Genomic DNA, 18,738 nt, shown 5'->3' on the forward strand with positions numbered 1-18,738 from the left:
CATGCATACATGCACACACACGAAATCTGTCTTCTGCTTTTAACCCATCCAGGTTGGCACTGTTGACACACACATGCACATGGTCACACACTCATAGAGACAGATGCCAACCTGGAGCGGTGGGTAGCCATTCACAGCGCCCAGGGAGCATGGGGGTATGGTGCCTTGCTCAAGGGCACTTCGGCTGTGACGAGGAGCTGGACTGACACCCCTCCTGCTGTCAGTTCCACCAATCTTTTTGAGTGGCGAGAGTGGGAATCAAACCTGCCAAACCTGTTATTGAACGACCGACTCTAACCACTGAGCCCCAGATTGTGGGGCGGCCGTGGCTCAGTGGTCAAATAAGCCTGGGAGGAGTAGAGCAGGTCCCAAGGAGAAGAGAAAGCTAGTTGTTGAGCAGGTTTGTAGACAAGAGCAAAATGTCAAGGGGCACCAAGGCAGTGGCTCAGGCTAAGCAGGGATGATAGTTGAATTGGGAAGGTGTAGAGAAGAAAAAGCTTAGTTGGAAAGAGCTGAGTATGGAGGGAAGGAGTATTAGATTTTTTGATAGGGGCATTGCCAACTCCCCAGAACCTAAAACTCTGGGAAAATGGAGACCCGTTATGTTCGTTATGTTCAGGTATTGCAACTCTAAGGCATATTTTGTCAGGTTGTAAGGTTAGTCTGTCACAAGGCCGGTATACGTGGCGACATAACCAAGTATTAAGAAGCTTAGCTGCAGGTATTGAAGAAGAATGAAGGCAGGTAAATTTAGGAGAGTAGCAATTCAGTTTGTTCAAGAGGGGGAGAAATTTAAAAAGACAATAAGGAGGCAAGGCAGCTTAGAGGATGCTTGTGATTGGGAGATGCAGGTAGATTTAGGAAATAAGCTTATTGTTCCCCAGGAAATAGTCTCTACAAATCTAAGGCCTGATATAGTCTTGTGGTCTGGGAGTAGAATGAGGGTCTATTTCATAGAGCTGACTGTTCCTTGGGAGGAGTTAATAGCAGAAGCATATGAAAGAAAAAAGCTTAGGTATGTGGAGTTGGGGGCAGAAGCAGATCAGCGAAGATGGAAAGTTAGGATATGTCCAGTAAAAGTAGGATGTAGAGGATTTGTTGCAAAGTCTGTTGTCTCATTGTTGAGGGAGCTGGGTGTAAGTGGACAGAATGTGAGGAAAATAGTCAAGGAAGTGTCAGATTTAAGGTAAACACAAGAAACTTGTGCTAAAGAAAAAATGGACCAGACCCAGTGAATAATTCCCTACACTCCCTATATAGAACAGTGAGCAGTGCTGACCAACATGTCATTAAGGCATAGACAATGATCACTGGCGTCCCAGAGTCACTCCCCTAATGCCAGCCATCACTGTTCCTCACATTACAACAACCATCTTTTTTTATTTTTTTTATTTTTTTGGATTAGAAGAAGCAATAGTAGCTGCGGGCCCAGCAGGGGGAGCACTTAGGGAAAACAGACTCTTGGAAGAAACAAGGAAGAAATACAGGATATTTAAGTGGAGGATGTGAGCATTTTGAAACCAGGCGGCCATTTTAGGTGAGTTGGCCTGTATGACATTGTTTTTGCTGGCATTTTTAGTGATTGTAGGACTGTTTAGACTGTTTTGTTTGCTGAATCTGCTAATGTGTCTTGTCATGCCTCCACCTCTGGCACCCTCTATACTTTCATTACCCCCTACCTGAACCAAGGTGTTAGCTCGATTCTTTCATTGGAAGCTCAAGAATATATATATGTTTTGTGTGTATGTGGCCCCGAACCCATCCTCTGTGGGGAATCTTTGTTCATAATGGCCTAAAACTATATGTGGTTTGAGCAGTGTCAAGGCCCTGCTCACCCATAAGTACCATCCCAACACACAACACTGATTAATAAAAAATTATCACATCATTTCTAAACTATTGCTTTGACAACATTTAAGAGGAATTGGCTAAATGATTTACAAATTAAATCGAGAAATCAAGGCTCAGTCTGACGGATTTCCTGCGGGAGCTTCATTCTTACCAGTGGCTGTGTTTCGTGATGCTGAGCCATCCACAGACAGTTCAGGATCAGCATTCAGTTTTTTCCGGCTCCAATTGAATCAGAAACACTTCATGTGGTACCCACAGTGTGACATCAGACCTGTTTCCAACATCACATGATACCATAACATGTTTCCATACAGATTAGAATTAAAAACATAGGTTCATTTTATTTCTTTATTTATCCTAATTCATCCTTTATTTTTTATCTTTGAGGTGAGTGTTGTGGCCTTGTTGACTTTTCCTTAGCAGTGCCACAGCATCGTGCTTGTGTTGTCAGACATCAGATCTTTGGTTGGGGATTGATCCTCTGTCAACCATACCTTTACACAATGTGATGTAGCTTCTGCTACCTTGTATGATCCCGTCCACAAAGGAGAGGACCAATTACGTTTGTGTCAGCAAGGGTGGATGGAAAGATAAGGATGCGGATGCAGACTTCTTGAAAATCAAAACTTAATTTATTTTCACAAAAGGTTTTAACAGAAAGCGTGGCTGAGCCGGATATCAAAAAACTAAACGAGACTGTTAAAACAAAACATGACTGTGACAAACAAAACAAAAGACTTGACTTGGCATGAAAATACTTAGCTGGCTGTGACATGGACCATAGATGACAGAGAAGAATCTGACAATGAACATGAAAAGACCTGGGGACTAAATACTGTGGTGATTAATGATAGAGTGCAGCTGATGGGAAAAACACAGGTGAGGGACGTGAGGCTGATGGCAGGGCAGGAGAAGGTGGCATGACATGGAAAAAAACTAAAGACAAGACCTGAACCTAAAACATGAGAAAACTAAGAACTTAAGCAGAAACTAAAACATGGCAAAACCCCACAGACGGCGGCTAGACTTCTGATGACGTGGCAGCAGGAGGCGGTGGTCTGGTGGGGGCCCAGACCTCCGACGACGTGGCAGCAGGAGGCGGTGTTCTGGTGGGGGGCCAGACTTCTGGAGATGTGGCAGAGGCGGAGCCAGAGACCTTCCGGCGAGCGGCCGGACCTCCGACGACGTGGCAGCAGGAAGCGGTGTTCTGGTGGGCGGCCAGACTTCTGGAGATGTGGCAGAGGCGGAGCCGGAGACCTTCCGGCGAGCGGCCGGACCTCCGACGACGTGGCAGCAGCTTGTGGGCGGCCAGACTTCTGGAGATGTGGCAGAGGCGGAGCCAGAGACCTTACGGCGGGCGACCGGACCTCCGACGACGGGGGTAGTCCCCCCCCCCCCCTTAAGGGATGGATCCCAGACATCCCAAAAGTCTGGGGGTGGGAGGGAGGGGCTTGAAACCGTGAGTTCATGGTCCGGGGCCCCATGGGCTCTGAGGCTAAGTCTGTGGCTGTGGCAAGGTTCATGTGGGACAACCTGACAACATTCATGGTGGCATTTGGAGTAAATCTTAGGTTAAATAACATAATAGCGAGAGCTTCAACCCAAGTTAACTGTGTGTCTGCATATATTTTGTTGGGCTCTCACCAAGCTGCTCTCTGCTCACTGTTTTTAAATGCGCCATAAAAACAAACCTTGACTTGTCTTGTTATGATGTCTCACTGCAGCTGTCTTTTTGTTAATTTCCTAATAGCCTAACTTATTTAAACCTCTATAAAGCACTTTGCTGTTTTGTTAAGAGAGCATATTAAGTGTTTCATATATCTGCTGAAGTTAAATGATTTAGTTAAATAGTCAAATGGTTTAGTTTAAATCTAAATATTGATGATAACTCTTAACTCAGAATTGGTGAAAAGAGGCAGAGGAAAACTATTTAGAGCAGCTAAATTTTTAAAGTCAAGTTAATATCTCCTAATAACAATAAAGGCTAACCTTTAATACTTTAAGATGATAACAAATTGTTTGACATCTGACTGTCTGGCTGTGATATTAAATCCTGATAGTTTAACCTATGTCATATGGTCTGACTGTCTGATCTCAGTCCTGCTTCAGGTGGAAATCATAAAGTTTCAATTTGTAGAACATTTTTTCAGATGGTTTTTCAATTAAAGGAGCAAATATCCTAAACACTCTGCTTGTGTATTTGACTTAAGCTCTTTAAGAGAGCTGTTAAATTTTATTTCAGCAACTATTTGTATGAATGTCTTGTTTCAAAAATTGTGTTCTTCCTGGATTTATTTTGGACATTTTATTGTTTCTTATCTCATCAGTGCTATTTTTGCATTGTAAAGCTGTTTTCAGTTTATCTAAGTACTTTGGTATCTCTCCCAATCATATGCATGTTAAAATAGATGGATGAATTAATAATAATTGCTCTAGTACAAAAGTTCTCCTGCTAATATTAGTCCACAGAGTAAGAACCACGGCCGGAAGACTCATAAGCTTGAGTTCTGGAAGGCCTTGCCCATCATGCCAAGATGATGGTGTAAAAAACCACACAACAAAATTATCCCAAAAGAAGATTAGTTAGAAAAAGGGGTGGTAAAGACCCTTTCATGGAAGTGAAGTGCTGGTAACCTCTCCTTCCTAGTTAGATCTGGATAACAATCAGGGTGGCCGCGGGTCCTTAAAAAGTCTTAAAAAGTCGTAAATCAATTTTCCTGAAAATAAGACCTTAAAAAGTATTAAATTGTCTTAAATTCAGATTGCATGGGTCTTAAATATTCAGTGTTTCCCACACAGACTAATTCGTGGCGGTGGCGGTGCGCCACAGATTAAACACCAGCCGCCACATTTTGCGTTTCGTTATTATTATATTATTTTTAACGCTATTTCAACCTGGAGAGACTCACACGGAGAGACAGGAGACAATTGCAAGGTTTATTGTCAATATTTCTTTGGCGCTCGGGCCCCGGCGGAGGACATGCAAGCTGAACCGCTGTGAGCTTGCAAGTACGGCATAGGGAGATAGATGCTGAATATCTTCCCCCCTTGGGACCCGAACCTGGTGGCGGAGTCATACAAAGGAAGGAGATGTCGACTTGAGACATCGGATGGAGATGGGGAGGTGGTGGGATGCAGCTTGCCGATGAACCGGTAAAGCCCCAGGCAGGAGCGCCTTATATGTGGATCTGGATGGTTGATGAGCGATTGCCAACACCTGGAGGTTGATGAGCGATTGCCAACACCTGGTGAGTCTGCCATGTTGAATTTGTGGCTAGCCTTCATTTTAAAAAATATTTAAAAAATACTCGTATTTATAGCCTACATACACACACACACACGCACACAGCCCCTCCCCTCCGTGCACACCGCGTGTCGTGTGTCTCCATCAGCGAGATCATGCCTGGAAGCTTGCTAGCTTCAGCGTCGCGTTAGATTAGCTCAACCGAAAGAAGACGGCTGGTGAAATTCACGAAAGGGTGGCATCACGTGCACTTTTATAAAATCACACATTAAAAAGTCCTATACAAATATTTTATATTTTGAATACAATGTTGTCCCGTCCCGACCCGACCCATAGCAAACAAGCGATTACGCCTTCTTTATAAAGTTAACTAGTCGCAAGTTTTGCCGTAAAAAAAAAAAAAAAATGTAGTTGGGTTGTCGAGGTCAAAACACTAGCAACTGTGAATCAAATAAAGTAGGTTTTTTAAACTCTTACATTGAATGTTTGCTGCTTCAATCCAGATGAGTATTGAAAAATATTTTCCACGATTGAAAAAGAGACGTGCGTGTTGAGGATGAGGAGCAGCCTGAACCGGAGGTATCAGTCTGAAACAGAGCTGAACAGTCCGACCAGTGTAATTAGTTATGTTATTAATTTGTTTACAATGAAGATGTGAATATTAATAGTAGTTAAAAGTTCTGTGTGACCAATTATTAACGAAGGAATTATTTTGAAGAATTTTTATTTTGTACCCCCCCCCCCCGTGGCCCACCACCACACATTGCCTTCACATCTGTGGGAAACACTGATATTTGTGTATTTTTCTTTTTGGTCTAAAGGAACAGTATTTTTAAAAAAATATATATTTACTTGATTTTATAAGCATTTGTTCATGGGACTTAAATGTTCTGAAAATATTGTAATAAATTTAATTTAGGACAGTGATGACATTTTTGTGATCTTTTCGCATGACACACATTTAGTCGATGTTCTTAAACTCAACTGTCATTTGTCATTTTACCATACTGTCAATGTGTTTACTTGGAAATACTTGGTATTTCCATCGTACGTTTGGTCTTAAATTTAATTTAGAAGTGGTATTAAAAGGTTTTAAAAAGTCTTAAATTTAACTTGTTTATACCTGTATACACCCTGACAATGCTGAACTGATGTTCAGCCATGAGGAGAACCAAGCACCAAGCAGTGACAGGAGTGGACCAGAATGGCCACACGACTCGTCACGTGGTCATCAGAAAAATAAATAAATAAATAAATATATATATATATATATATATATATATATATATATATATATATATATATATATATATATATATATATATATATATATATATATATATATATATATATATATATATATATATATATATATATATATATATATATATATATATATATATATATATATATATATATATATATATATATATATATATACTTTTTTGTTCGCTTAAAAGAAATGTTAATCATAATTTCTCAACAGGCTCAAATACTCATATAATCAAGCCTTGGTTAAATTTGTATTTCTAATGTTTTCATTTTTAAATCATTTTGCTAATTCCTCTTAAATGTTGTTAATGAATAATTTTTAGTATGTCCATTGCCATTTGTGTGACTCGGCTGATCGGAGTGGGACCTTAGACTCGGTCGGTCGCCAAGTGGAAATGGGGCCATAGGTGGATTTCCCGGTTCACAAATCGGGTTTTTCACTCCTATTCACTTTGAGCAGTTAACGATCCTGATGGTAATGTTAATCGCCTTAAGCAATGTTTGAGTGTCAGTAGTTTAGAAATGATGTGATCATTTTTAATTAATCAGTGTTGTGTGTTGTGATGGTACTTATGGGTGAGCAGGGCCATGACACTGCTCAAACCACATATAGTTTTAGGCCATTATGAACAAAGATTCCACACAGAGGATGGGTTCGGGTAGCCTGGGTGCCAGCCGAACTTAGCCCCGCCCATAAAAGTTTTGGTCGGGAAGTTCGGTCTGGCTCTGCTCAGTTGGGAAATCATTATGCCCGACCAAGAATCGGTCGACCCAATCAGATTGCCAGGGCGGGCTTTATTACGATGATGGACAGATGATCAACAGGGACATTATCGACTACGTCACTAAAGAGCTGAACATGGCTGCCGCTGGAGAGCTAGGGTGTGTAGATTCTGCCATCGAGTCTGTTCTACAGGATCTCCACATTGCATTCATTTTGAAAGACGAACAGAGGAACGCGATAAAGGCTTTTATCGATAGAAAAGATGTTTTTGCCGTCCTTCCTACAACAAGTGTGTGTTGCTTAATCTACGTCACATACTACGTTGCTCTGATTGGTTGTAGGTCTATCCAATTGAGCGAAGAGGCATTTTTTCTCCTGGTTCGGTTGAAACACGCCCCATACTCAAATCTCTATTGAGCGGTATCAGACTCACATTCTGACTAGAATCGTGAGTATGACGTAGTCAGGCTAGGGTTCGGGGCCACATACACACAATATATATATATCAAAATATTATTTTCTACATATATTAAGAAATGTGCTCATTTGCGGCTTTCGGCAGGTGGCTGCACGCATTGATATGAAGGTAGAGAGAAAATAGCAATTGTCAGGTCTGACTTTTTCTGGATGAACGATTTTGTGATGCTATTACTTTTTTGTTTTGAGAAGCAAAACGCTTTATTTTTGTGGCCCCAGCCAACTAGCCTTCGTCAACGCCAAAACGTGGCTGGAACTCGGCTCACAGGACGCAGCAGGGGGTAAGTCAAATTCAATAAATGATATTGCTAGTATGGGATGTCATACAGCTTCATGCCAAAAGAGGCAAACTATCCCTTTAAAACGCACCTTTGACCCTTTTGTATGGCAGAATAGATGTGCAGTGTGAGCGTGCATCATTAACTAACACTTCAATGAAGGACCAGTTCAAACCAATGACGCTGTACTTTTATCTCTATTTACTCTGAGCCCCACTCAGTCATCAGGCAGCTGTATGAAAACATTTCAGCCCCCTGCATTCCTGAGATGCTTCCACTGAGACATTTTATGATACACATGGAGCACTGCACTGTTGTTCTGATGCTTGTTAATTGCTCATGTGGCTGCTGTGGTGACTGCAATACAGTCACGATCAAATGGAGATGCCAGCCTGCACACAAAGACATGATATAAGCATTAGAGCGCTCCTGAGCGCAGCGCTGTGGGATTTAGGTTATTGATGCAGGGTTTGGATAGCTCTGCACGCTTTAATCCCACAGCCCTCTTTAATCGTATCTGTTCCTCGCAGTAAATCAGCGACCGAACCTGACTACACTGTGAAATGCTGCCATCAAATAACTGTCCAGCCCAAGCAAATAAAACAGGGAGGACACAGATTGAATACGTCTGTGATACAACCAAAACCTGAGGTGTGCACGCGCACGCATGTGAGGCGGCGGTGGAGGGCGACTGAGTCCCGCGCCCAGTGACTTGATGTGCCAAAGGGCCGCCGTCTCAACAACCTGGCTGCCCATGGAAATATTCCTCCTCCTGCAACACATTGCAGGGCGGTGTCGGCGCTCTGACGGTCAGCCTTCGGGACGAATAGTAACCCGGTTCTCGCAGACTCCTCCAATCCCCGCGCCGGAAGGCGGGTCTCGGGGTCGATACCGGAGAGAGAATCCCAAAAATGACATCTCGATTGCGGTGAGGATAAGAGCAGCTGGGGCACGGAGGAAAAAGAAGTCCGAGCATGCTGTTCATGCTTAGAAGGATCTAACCGAAGAGAGGTGCAGCAGCGCGGCGCATCGAATTACGCACCGTCTTCAGCTGGGAGGCTTCAGCTTCATCGTGGAGTTTTATTCCTGCCTTTCATGGAGATGTAGTTGTATTTCTGACGAAAAATAGCAAGAAAGTATTTGTTCTTGCTCGTTGATGAGAGGACTGCAAACCGCTGAGGCTCCGTTTCCTGTTTCCCAGCGCGCTGCAGCTGGGCTGAAGTAGCCCCGCAGGGCTCGCTGAACATCCGCGACTCTTTCTCCACTTCCACCCACAGCCAGGCTGCTGCGAAAGTCGGTTGAAAGCGGGGAAATGTGTGACCTGATGCCAGCGTCCGAGCCCGCGGAGAAAATCGGCAAGATGAAAAAGTTGAGGCGAACTCTGTCTGAGAGTTTCAGGAATATTGGTGAGTAACGGGCTGCGTTTTCCCCTTTTCCAGCCCTTTGTGCAGAATGAGTTGTGAAATGTCTGCAGCAGCTGCTCCTTGGGCTACTGATGTCTGCTCGTGTGGGGTTAACGTGGATGGATAACCCACAGTCCAGCACAATTTAGTCAGCTCTGTGTGGAGACTGGATAAATTCAGAATGCTGCATCTGTTTGCAACATTTTGTATTCGATTGCACAGTTCTGATGGAGAGGTCTTACTTTTTCCCCTAACGTCAACATTTTAGCATGTAGATACACATCTTCACCGCACACATCACGCGCAGTCCCAATATTGCGAAACCAATGCATTGTTTTCACATGAAAATCAAGAACATGATCAGCAGTTTTCAAACTGTTCTTTCACAGCTGAAAACTGTGAGGACCACAAACTGTAGGAAATGAACCGAGTGCTAATGATCCATTCATTATTTTTCCACTGTGACCATTTTCTGGTTCTCACTATAATCTCACAGTAAACTGAATGTCACTACACTTTAATGTTTTACAAATTAAGTGATGGACACAGTGATTGGTAAGGGAATTGTTGGTTTTAGGTCTACTAATCTTAGAAAAGACGCTAAAACAATTTGGATTTGAAAATGTTTCAGTTTTTTTTTTTTTTTGCCCTATCTACAATTTAAAAATATACATGTTAGTTATTATTCATAAGATTTTGACACCCTATGGGAAGATCAGTTGTTTTGTTTGATCAATTTTAATTTGCATCGTTTTAAGACTGGGCATTTAAAAATAAAGGAAAAACGAATGCAGAGCCAGTTTCTGCTCTAAATATATAATTAACTTCTCATTGTTTGATTTAACCCTGGAGTTTCCTTGTTTTATTAACTCTTGTTTATATCGGCCTTAAAATTTGATCTTATGATATACACTATCTACTGTTCTGATCTGTAAAATATTTCTGTACAGATGCCTCTGTGAGCCATTTGGTTTCTAAAATGTTAGAAATGAGTGGATAGCTTGTTTGGACTGACCAACATTTTATTATAACACAAAAAAGAAAAATCAACAGGAAGATGAACAACCTGAACCTGGAGGGGGGGTCACTTCAGTGATGTTAGTTTTAAGTTGGATATTCAACAGACATTCGCAAGCCACTCCAACATTTCAAGTGTTGGAGTGGCTTATATTGTGTATTGCAGACTTTACAGTAAATGCACGTAGAGGACGACTGCAGGTGTACTAACTTCCTGTTTTCAAAATAAAAATGTCGGACAGTTAAAGCAGAGATAGGCTATTGTGTTTAAAGTTATTGAAATTATAAACAGATGTAAAAACAAGGGGTGTATCTCATGCAGCCAGTGTAGTTACATGATCCCAAACTAATTTTTCCCAAATTTTCACGTGACCTGGAAGCTATTGAGCAAAAATGCTAATATTTACATATAAAAATTATGAACAGATGTAAAATGTAAAAATATAAGGTGTATCTCATGCAGCCAGTGGAATAACATGATGCAACACTAGTAGGGCCCAAATGATTTAATTGTAACAACATGTTTTTTTTCTATTGGCACAAGGGACATTTGCAGGTTTTGTCCTTGCCATCCTCTATTTCCATGGACAGACATGAAATATGGCACCACCGGTCGCAGTCATCACATTGGATCTGTTTAATTGAAAACAAATTATATATTTTATTATTTGACACGTCAATTTATTTTTATTTTTTTCATGGTTATATAACAATTTAACATGTCTTTAACTGTTTTTCAATTACTCATCCATTGTACAATGGCAGTTCCTGGTCCTGCTGGCTTGAAGGTGGCACACATAGCACAGCAGTTCTGATCATCAAGACTAAAAAGGAAAACATTTATTTAATTATATATATACCTCCTATCTATCTTCTTTTTGATTTGTATGCTTAATTAACCTTTACCTGAGGGCTTCGGGATGTGAAGAGCCATATCTCTTCTCTCCTTCTCCATTCTTTTTTTAGATGTGCTGATCTGCCATCTTAACAATATCAAATGCAGGTACTTACAGCAATAATAATTTCTTGTTGGAATGAATGGGACATAATCCCCCCTTTCCACTGTCTTTGTCTCTGTGATCCTGTTTGACTGTTACTGTCTTCATCTTGCTCTTGGGTTTAGTTATTTTTTTTGGTGGATTGAAGTAGTTTGATTTTGACTCGGACCGTCCAGCAGAGCCATCTCTCTTGTTCCAGTTCTCAATAGGGTCATCATCTGACTTTCCTGAACCTTGTATTGCGTTGGTCCAAAATCTGCTCTGGAAGATTCTGTTGCATGATGTGCTCAGTATATCTTCCCTGCATTGAGGCATACATTTTGGACACAAACAGCTGGTCGCAAGTATCTCTTCTTTTGCAGGATGGAATGCTTCACTAAACTAAACCACAGCTCAACGTGGCAGTTGCTCAACGTGTATCTCTTGTTTTAGGCTCTCTATCACTTATTTTAAGTTTTGTCTTCATGTGCCGTGACAGATCCCAAAGAAGCAAACCACTCCATAAAGGAAAGATCACCATGTAGTTTTTAAGTAGCACATTGATAACACCAGGACAGTGGTACTGTTTTTTTGTGCCAACAGCATTATCAGAAAGGACATCACATTCTACTTGGTCCCTTTGGAGTTGAAAAGCGACTTTCCAATAATGATGTTTGCAGTTTTGTCTATAATGACCTTCTCACCTTCCATTATTTGGTCACTTTATTCCACCTTAAGGCCCTTGTTTTCCAAAACACACACATGAAGATATGTTTTGCTCTGGTTCACCACTTCTGTGTCCTCCTCTGAATCAAAAGGGACACACGTGATAAAAAACCTCCACAGTCGTCTTCATGCTAGTGCAGTTTAGAAGGTAAGCAAAGGTGTATAAGGCATATTCTTTTGTTCCTTTGTCTGTGGTTTTCATCACCAATGCTTGTAATACAGCCTTCAAAATGTGGGCAGAGCAAAGCTGAAGCACTGTAAATGTTGGAATTTCTTTGGTTTGTCCCATTCTGATTTCGTATGCTCTGTCAAGGTAGACAGAAACATGTTCTTTGTTGAATGCAATAAGTACAGTGTTAATAATAGCCCAGCTATGATCTGTCTCAACCTGAGCTATTTGTTTTTTAGTTTTGTTTGAAAACAGGTAGGGGAGGGCTGTCCTTGCCCATGCCGGGCAAAACTAGAGCATAATACAGAACTTTCTTGTTTTGATCTGGTATTATCTGGACAACACTGTCTGTGTGATCAAGGTAGAAATAGAAATTGCTGACACCTTTGGTGATAGCTTTTGCTATTTTTCCTCTTGGCAGGTACTTTGCTGGTCGAAATCTCCTTTGATTTTTTTTTTTTCTGTGTATAACTGTACCTTTGCGAATCACTTAAACTTATTTTTGTATCTGTTGATTTTTGGCTTTTTTCTTTTAGAGAACAGGTAGACAGCTGCACACACATCAAAAGTGCATTTTTCTTTTTGTGGCTATTCTGACTTTTTTTTTTAACATGCTGGTATTTAAATACCAGTGTGCAACATGGGTTCCATTTAAAAAACTCATGATATAATGCGTCTGTCCACGGAGAGCTGAGTTTATTCATGTCATGTTTTTGTTTTATTTTGTCCCAGTTTTTTATTTAATTTTTGTTATAAAAACTTTTTTCGTCTGTCCATCTCTCATCCTGTGCACCTTCATCATCCACTGAACTGTCACCTTCTTCTGCTGCTGTGTCTCCAGTGCAACTCTCCTCCTCTTCGTCTTTCTTACCATCTGTCTTTCCCTTTCCATGGCTTTTCTTTGCCTGTTCTTCTGTCTGATCTACAATGAAAACAATTTTTTTGCTTATGATGAAACAAGTTTAATTTTACAAAAAAAATTCTTTCTTAATTTCAAGTTATAAGTTGGTTTTAAGCTATAACGTGATAAGTTGGTATCGTGATATCGACAACTTTATTTTTCTGGCATGCTAGCAATATGCTTCTGCTACAAGACAATTATTGAGTAAACAAAAAATGCATTTCCTCTGTAAAATGTGTCCGTTAGCTGTGAGTTGGTAGCTGTTGCTGCCATTTCCAAATTATAAGTACAAGCAGTATGACAATATGTAGTATTTCAGCAAAAAACGCCTTTACATCTACAAAGACTTTCACATTAAGTAACCTTTTAAAGTACAAGAAGTTTGGCATTGTCAATAGTAAACAATGTGTCCTTATAACACATATAGGCTATGTGCGAAAAAAAGACTGTGGATATGCTTTACGTATGTACAGTATGTGTTTTGCACATGCACTGTATCGATGTGCTTAACGTAGGCCTATGTACTACTGTATCAATGTACTATGTAGATGTAAATGTATATACAGTATGTGTACCGTATGTTTAGTATGTATGAAATTTCCTTCCATTCACTTACATTGTAAACACTTGAATAAAAAAAGAACATCATAAAAAATTTCTAAAATAAGAAAACTAATAGCACATATCAATGTTTGACTTGCATAAGAAATTGTAAGGCAAGGCATTTTTATTTGTATTGCGCATTTCATACCAAGGAAACTCAATGTGCTTTACATAAAGACAAAACATTTAAAATAGAAACAATGAAAATGGATCAAATTTAAAATTCTTAACAAGAGCTCAGCTATAAGCACATGAAAAGAGAAACGTTTTTAACCTGGATGTAAAAGTGCTTACAGTTGGGGCTGATTTCAGTTCTGCTGGTAGTTTGTTCCAGTTGTGTGCAGCATAACAGCAAAATGCTGTTTCACCATGTCTGGTCTGAACTCTGGGCTCCACTATCTGACCTGAGTCAGCAGATCTCAGAGCTCTGCTGGGTTTATACTCTGCTAGCATGTCATTCATGTATTCTGGACCCAAACCATTGAGTGATTTGTAGACCAGTAGCAGAACTTAAAATTAGGGATGCAGCAATACCACTTTTTTTCAAACCGATACGATACCGATACTTGGATCTGAGTACTTACCGATGCCGATACTTCTACCACAAAAAAAATGTAATGAATTGGAAGACAGGTTTTGGTCTCACTAGCCCAGTGGTTCCCAAACTTTTTGTGCCCAAGGCACACCAAAGGACAAGTAAAAATCTCAAGAAACACCTATTGTGCAAAATAGTCTTTATAACACGTGTGTTATCACTCATATCATGTAAAATATCTGTAAATGTGCATAACTATTTACTAATGCCAAATACAATGTGACAAGACAACTATTACTCATGATATATTTATTAACGAAATATTTCAAAAATTAATTTGAAACTTTATCAAATTAGGCTTCATCAAAGCAGCAACACACTCATTTAAACCAGACGGGTCACAAAATTAAAAATGAGGCAAAGGAAACTCAGAACGCAGAAATTTAGCGCAGAGAACTGTTAATGCAAGGAAGCTACTTTGTCCATGGTCCTAAACTACAATTTATCATTGCAACATTTCAGCAATCAGTGAAATATGTGCTATTGTAAATATTTTTCCTACTTACAAATTAGTGAGATACATGTGCCTGTCGGGGCGCGCAGATTTCTTTAATCCTCTGTGGCACTGAGCAGAGGGCCACTCGCAAGTCTTGTTCAACAGAGAGCCGTGACCTCCTGTTGTTCTTCATGTGAACCAGAGTAGAGAACGCCAACTCACACAGGTAAGTAGTGAGGAAAGGAAGAAGTTGCTCAATCGCGTGGTGGGAGATGTTTGGGTACTCTGATGCAGAAGCATTAGCTAACTAGCAGTTCAGTTAGCATTAGCTAACTTCTCCCGACAGGAAGCACTCGGGCTGAGGATTGCTGATACCCCCTGTCCAACTGAAGCCATAAGACGGGTAACTTTCATGATACTGTCAACAGTTTTTTTTTTTTTTTTTTTTTTTTTTTTTTCCTCTTTTCTATCAGTGGTGGGTTGTCAGCAGTCTCTGCACTGGTGGTTGGTGGTTTGCTTCGCACCAGAAAGCGCTACATTTTCCCTCTTTCTCTGTTTTCATGTTGTCCTTCAGCCTTTGTTGTGTCACAGTCTCATAATTCCCACCTGCGCAACTGCGTTAACAGCGAAATATGGGTTCTCTGAGGATTATTATTTTTTTTTTTAATTCTTTTTATGAAAAGAGTTTTCCTCTGCATTATGAAACGAGTACATACAAAGTACTGATATAGAAAATAAAAAATATATATTTTTGTGTAGTTGTATATTGCACACCAGGACTTGATTGGTCTTCATGGTATCGGTTCATGGTATCGGTTAACTTTAACAAGTACGAGTATGTTAGAATAGTATCGGCCCGATACCAGTATCGGTGCATCCCTACTTAAAATCTATTCTGTAGCTGACTGGGAGCCAACGTAAGGTCTTAAGAACTCGGGTGATATGATCTGATTTCTTTGTTCTGGTTAAAACTCAAGCTTTTTTGGGGGAGTCCAGTCAGAAGACCATTACAGTAGTCGAGTCTATTGGAGATGAAGGCATGAATCGGCTTCTCCTGATCAGTTTGGGACATAAAACCCTTAATTGTGGATATGTTTTTAAGTTGATAAAAGGCTGATTTGGTGACAGATTTGATGGCAACCCTTTGATAGAACTTTTTTCTTTATTTATCTGAAGACAATTTTGGTTAATCCAATTTTTGACTTGCTCTAAACAGTGACACAATGACTCTATTTGACTGCAGTCTTGTGGAGACTGTGCGAGATATATCTGTGTGTCATCTGCATAACTATGATAGTTGACATTAGAATTCTGAAGAATTTGACTCAAAGGCAGCATATATAGGTTAAACAGAGGTTCAGTAGTATACTGTAATCCACAGTGTCAAATGCAACACTGAGAAAAAAGTCATATAGAATATAGATGGCAAACGAAAAACGCACAGAAGAATGATCATAGTAAAAATGTAAATAATACACAAACAACATGATTGTGACACCTTGCTAGCTCTCACACTAAATAAATAAATAGGTAGAATATAAATTTAAGTTGCAGTGTTTCCAAATTAAGTCTCGTTTGGGTCTGCCATAGTCTCGCAGAAAAAAAATATATTGTTGTGGGCTTTTGTTTCACCATCCCTCATCTCTGTCAGTCGGCCCCTCTTCCTCCTCTCTCTGGAATTATGTAACTACACTAGCTGCATGAGATACACCTCCTGTTGTTACATTTTACATCTGTTCATAATTTTTTATTAATTTTTATATGTACATTTTTGCTCAATAGCTCCCAGGTCACATGATCAATTGACTCCAATTCAGTGTGGGATTATGTAACTACACAGGCTGCATGAGATACACCTCTTGTTTTTACATCTGTTTACAATTTTTACATGTAAATATTAGCATTTTTGCTCAATAGCTCCCAGGTCACGTGATCAATTGACTCCAAATCAGTGTGGCATTATGTAACTACACTGGCTGCATGAGATACACCTCTTGTTTTTACATCTCTTTATAATTTTCAATAACTTATCGTAGCTTATATCTGCTTTAAATATCCCACATTTTTATTTTGAAAACAGGAAGTTGGTACACGCTGCAGTCGTCCTCTACGTGTGTTTACTGTAAAGTCTGCAATATGGGGGCACTTGAAATGTTGGAGTGGCTTGCGAATGTCTGTCGAATATCCAAAGTCCAATTCACCTCGTGCTTCACCATCTACAAGCCCGTTTAGTGTTACTTTCAACCGAGTTATCTCGGGGTTTTAATCCGATCGCGAGTAACCCGATCCGATCCAATTTCTTGTCAGATTAAGGTGCATACATGAATTTAATAACTGTTTTATTGTAATTTAGCCCTTAATCCGATTTTTACAGTGCCATGTAACCCCACTGAGTGCGAGTACAGAGATCCGCTTCTCCTTTCCTCACCTGGGGAGAGAGTAAAGCGGCGCAGTTAGCAGGCTGCTGTTCCAAAAAACGATTCACCATCTCATACGCACTGTTCCACCTTGGGCTGACATCTGCTATCAGTTTGTGACGCGGCAGACCAAGGAGCTTCTGCTTCTCCTCCAGCTGGTATGTGTCAATGTTGCTGTGGTGGAAAAACGAGACTATGCGTCTAATCCTCGCCAGGAGCTTGGACATAGCAGGCAACTTGAGGGCTCATTGACAGGCCAGATTTAAGGTGTGGCCGTAACATCTCACATGCAGAAATTCTCAACGTTGGGCAGCAACGACCATATTAGAAGCATTGTCTGTGACCAAAACTAAGTCTTTGTCATTCAGATGCCATTCATCTGCTACCCTCTTCAACAAGTCAGCCACATTTGCGCTCTTGTGACTCCCGTACATTGCTCGTGTTTGGAGCACAAGTGACACTAGCTGCCAATCATTGTTGATGAAATGCGCGGTTATGGTAACGTAGGACACCGTGGCAATTGATGTCCATGCGATGCATGTCATAGCCACTCTTCCAGCGCTCGTCAAAGTATCATTTGGTTTCAGCGTAGAGTGTAGGGATTGCAGTGTTGGTGAAATATCGCAGACAAGGTATCTTGTACCTTTGCTCCAGAGTATGCACCATCTCCCAACAGAGTATGGTTTTAAATCCATTGCAATAAATTTCGCAATGGATTTAGTAATCCGTTCGGCCCTATCCGCGTTCGGTGTCAGCTGTGCCACTGCCTGCTCAATCGTCCTCTGGCTGCAATCAGGAACGGGTCGCTTCTCCCCCAACTCTGAGTGGTATCGAGAAATGTGGTCTCGCAGATTGGTTGTATTTCCGATGTATTTAATTTCGACCTCATAGAACCCAAAATGCTGGCATATCGCAGCTTTTAAAGAAGCTGGTGCAGACCGTATAAGTTTGTCGCTCGCAGCCATTTTCATCCATCCATTATCTTCCGCTGCTCCGGGGATCGGGTCGCGGGGGCAGCAGCTTGAGCAGAGAAACCCAGACGTCCCTGTCCCCGGGCACTTCCTCCAGCTCTTCTGGGGGGACCCCGAGGCGTTCCCAGGCCAGCCGAGAAACATAGTCTCTCCAACGTGTCCTGGGTCTTCCCCGGGGCCTCCTCCCAGTGGGACGTTCCCGGAACACCTCACCAGGGAGGCGTCCAGGAGGCATCCTAACCAGATGCCAGAGCCACCTCATCTGACTCCTCTCGATGCGAAGGAGCAGCGGTTCTACTCCGAGCCCCTCCCGGATGACCGAGGTTCTCACCCTATCTCTAAGGGAGAGCCCAGACACCCTGCGATTGCTGGCCGCCGAGCCATTATGTGTCTGGGTTTGTGTAGGTTACTGATCATGGTTGTTAGCAGTCGATAATCAGGTTGTATGATGTGTGTGAGAGTGTGTATTTTTTTCTATGGGTAGGCTACGTGCCATTGACTGTATGAGCGGTCTGTGTTCGTTTTTATTTATTTGATTAGATTGGAGATACTTTATTAATCCCGAAGGAAATTAGATTTTGTCGTGTGGTTTATGCAATGCAAAGTCACTGTCCATAGTCTGTGCTTCACGTGAGTTGTCCAAAGTTCTGGTTTAAGTTAACTTGGGTAGTAAAATC

General features: G+C 41.1%; 1 protein-coding gene across 1 annotated transcript in view; it reads left to right on the plus strand.

The window, feature by feature from the left end:
• Positions 1–8,727: 8,727 nt before the first annotated feature.
• The window catches only part of cdk14 (cyclin dependent kinase 14), a 226,944-nt gene continuing 216,933 nt past the window's right edge, over positions 8,728–18,738 (plus strand). The window contains exon 1 of the mRNA XM_075464712.1: positions 8,728–9,252. Within this exon, the coding sequence (XP_075320827.1) occupies positions 9,159–9,252 (94 nt within the window). The 5' untranslated portion in view covers positions 8,728–9,158. The remainder of the gene's footprint in view (positions 9,253–18,738) is intronic.

Source organism: Odontesthes bonariensis, chromosome 5 (assembly GCF_027942865.1).
Source record: "Odontesthes bonariensis isolate fOdoBon6 chromosome 5, fOdoBon6.hap1, whole genome shotgun sequence".
Classification (NCBI taxonomy): domain Eukaryota; kingdom Metazoa; phylum Chordata; class Actinopteri; order Atheriniformes; family Atherinopsidae; genus Odontesthes; species Odontesthes bonariensis.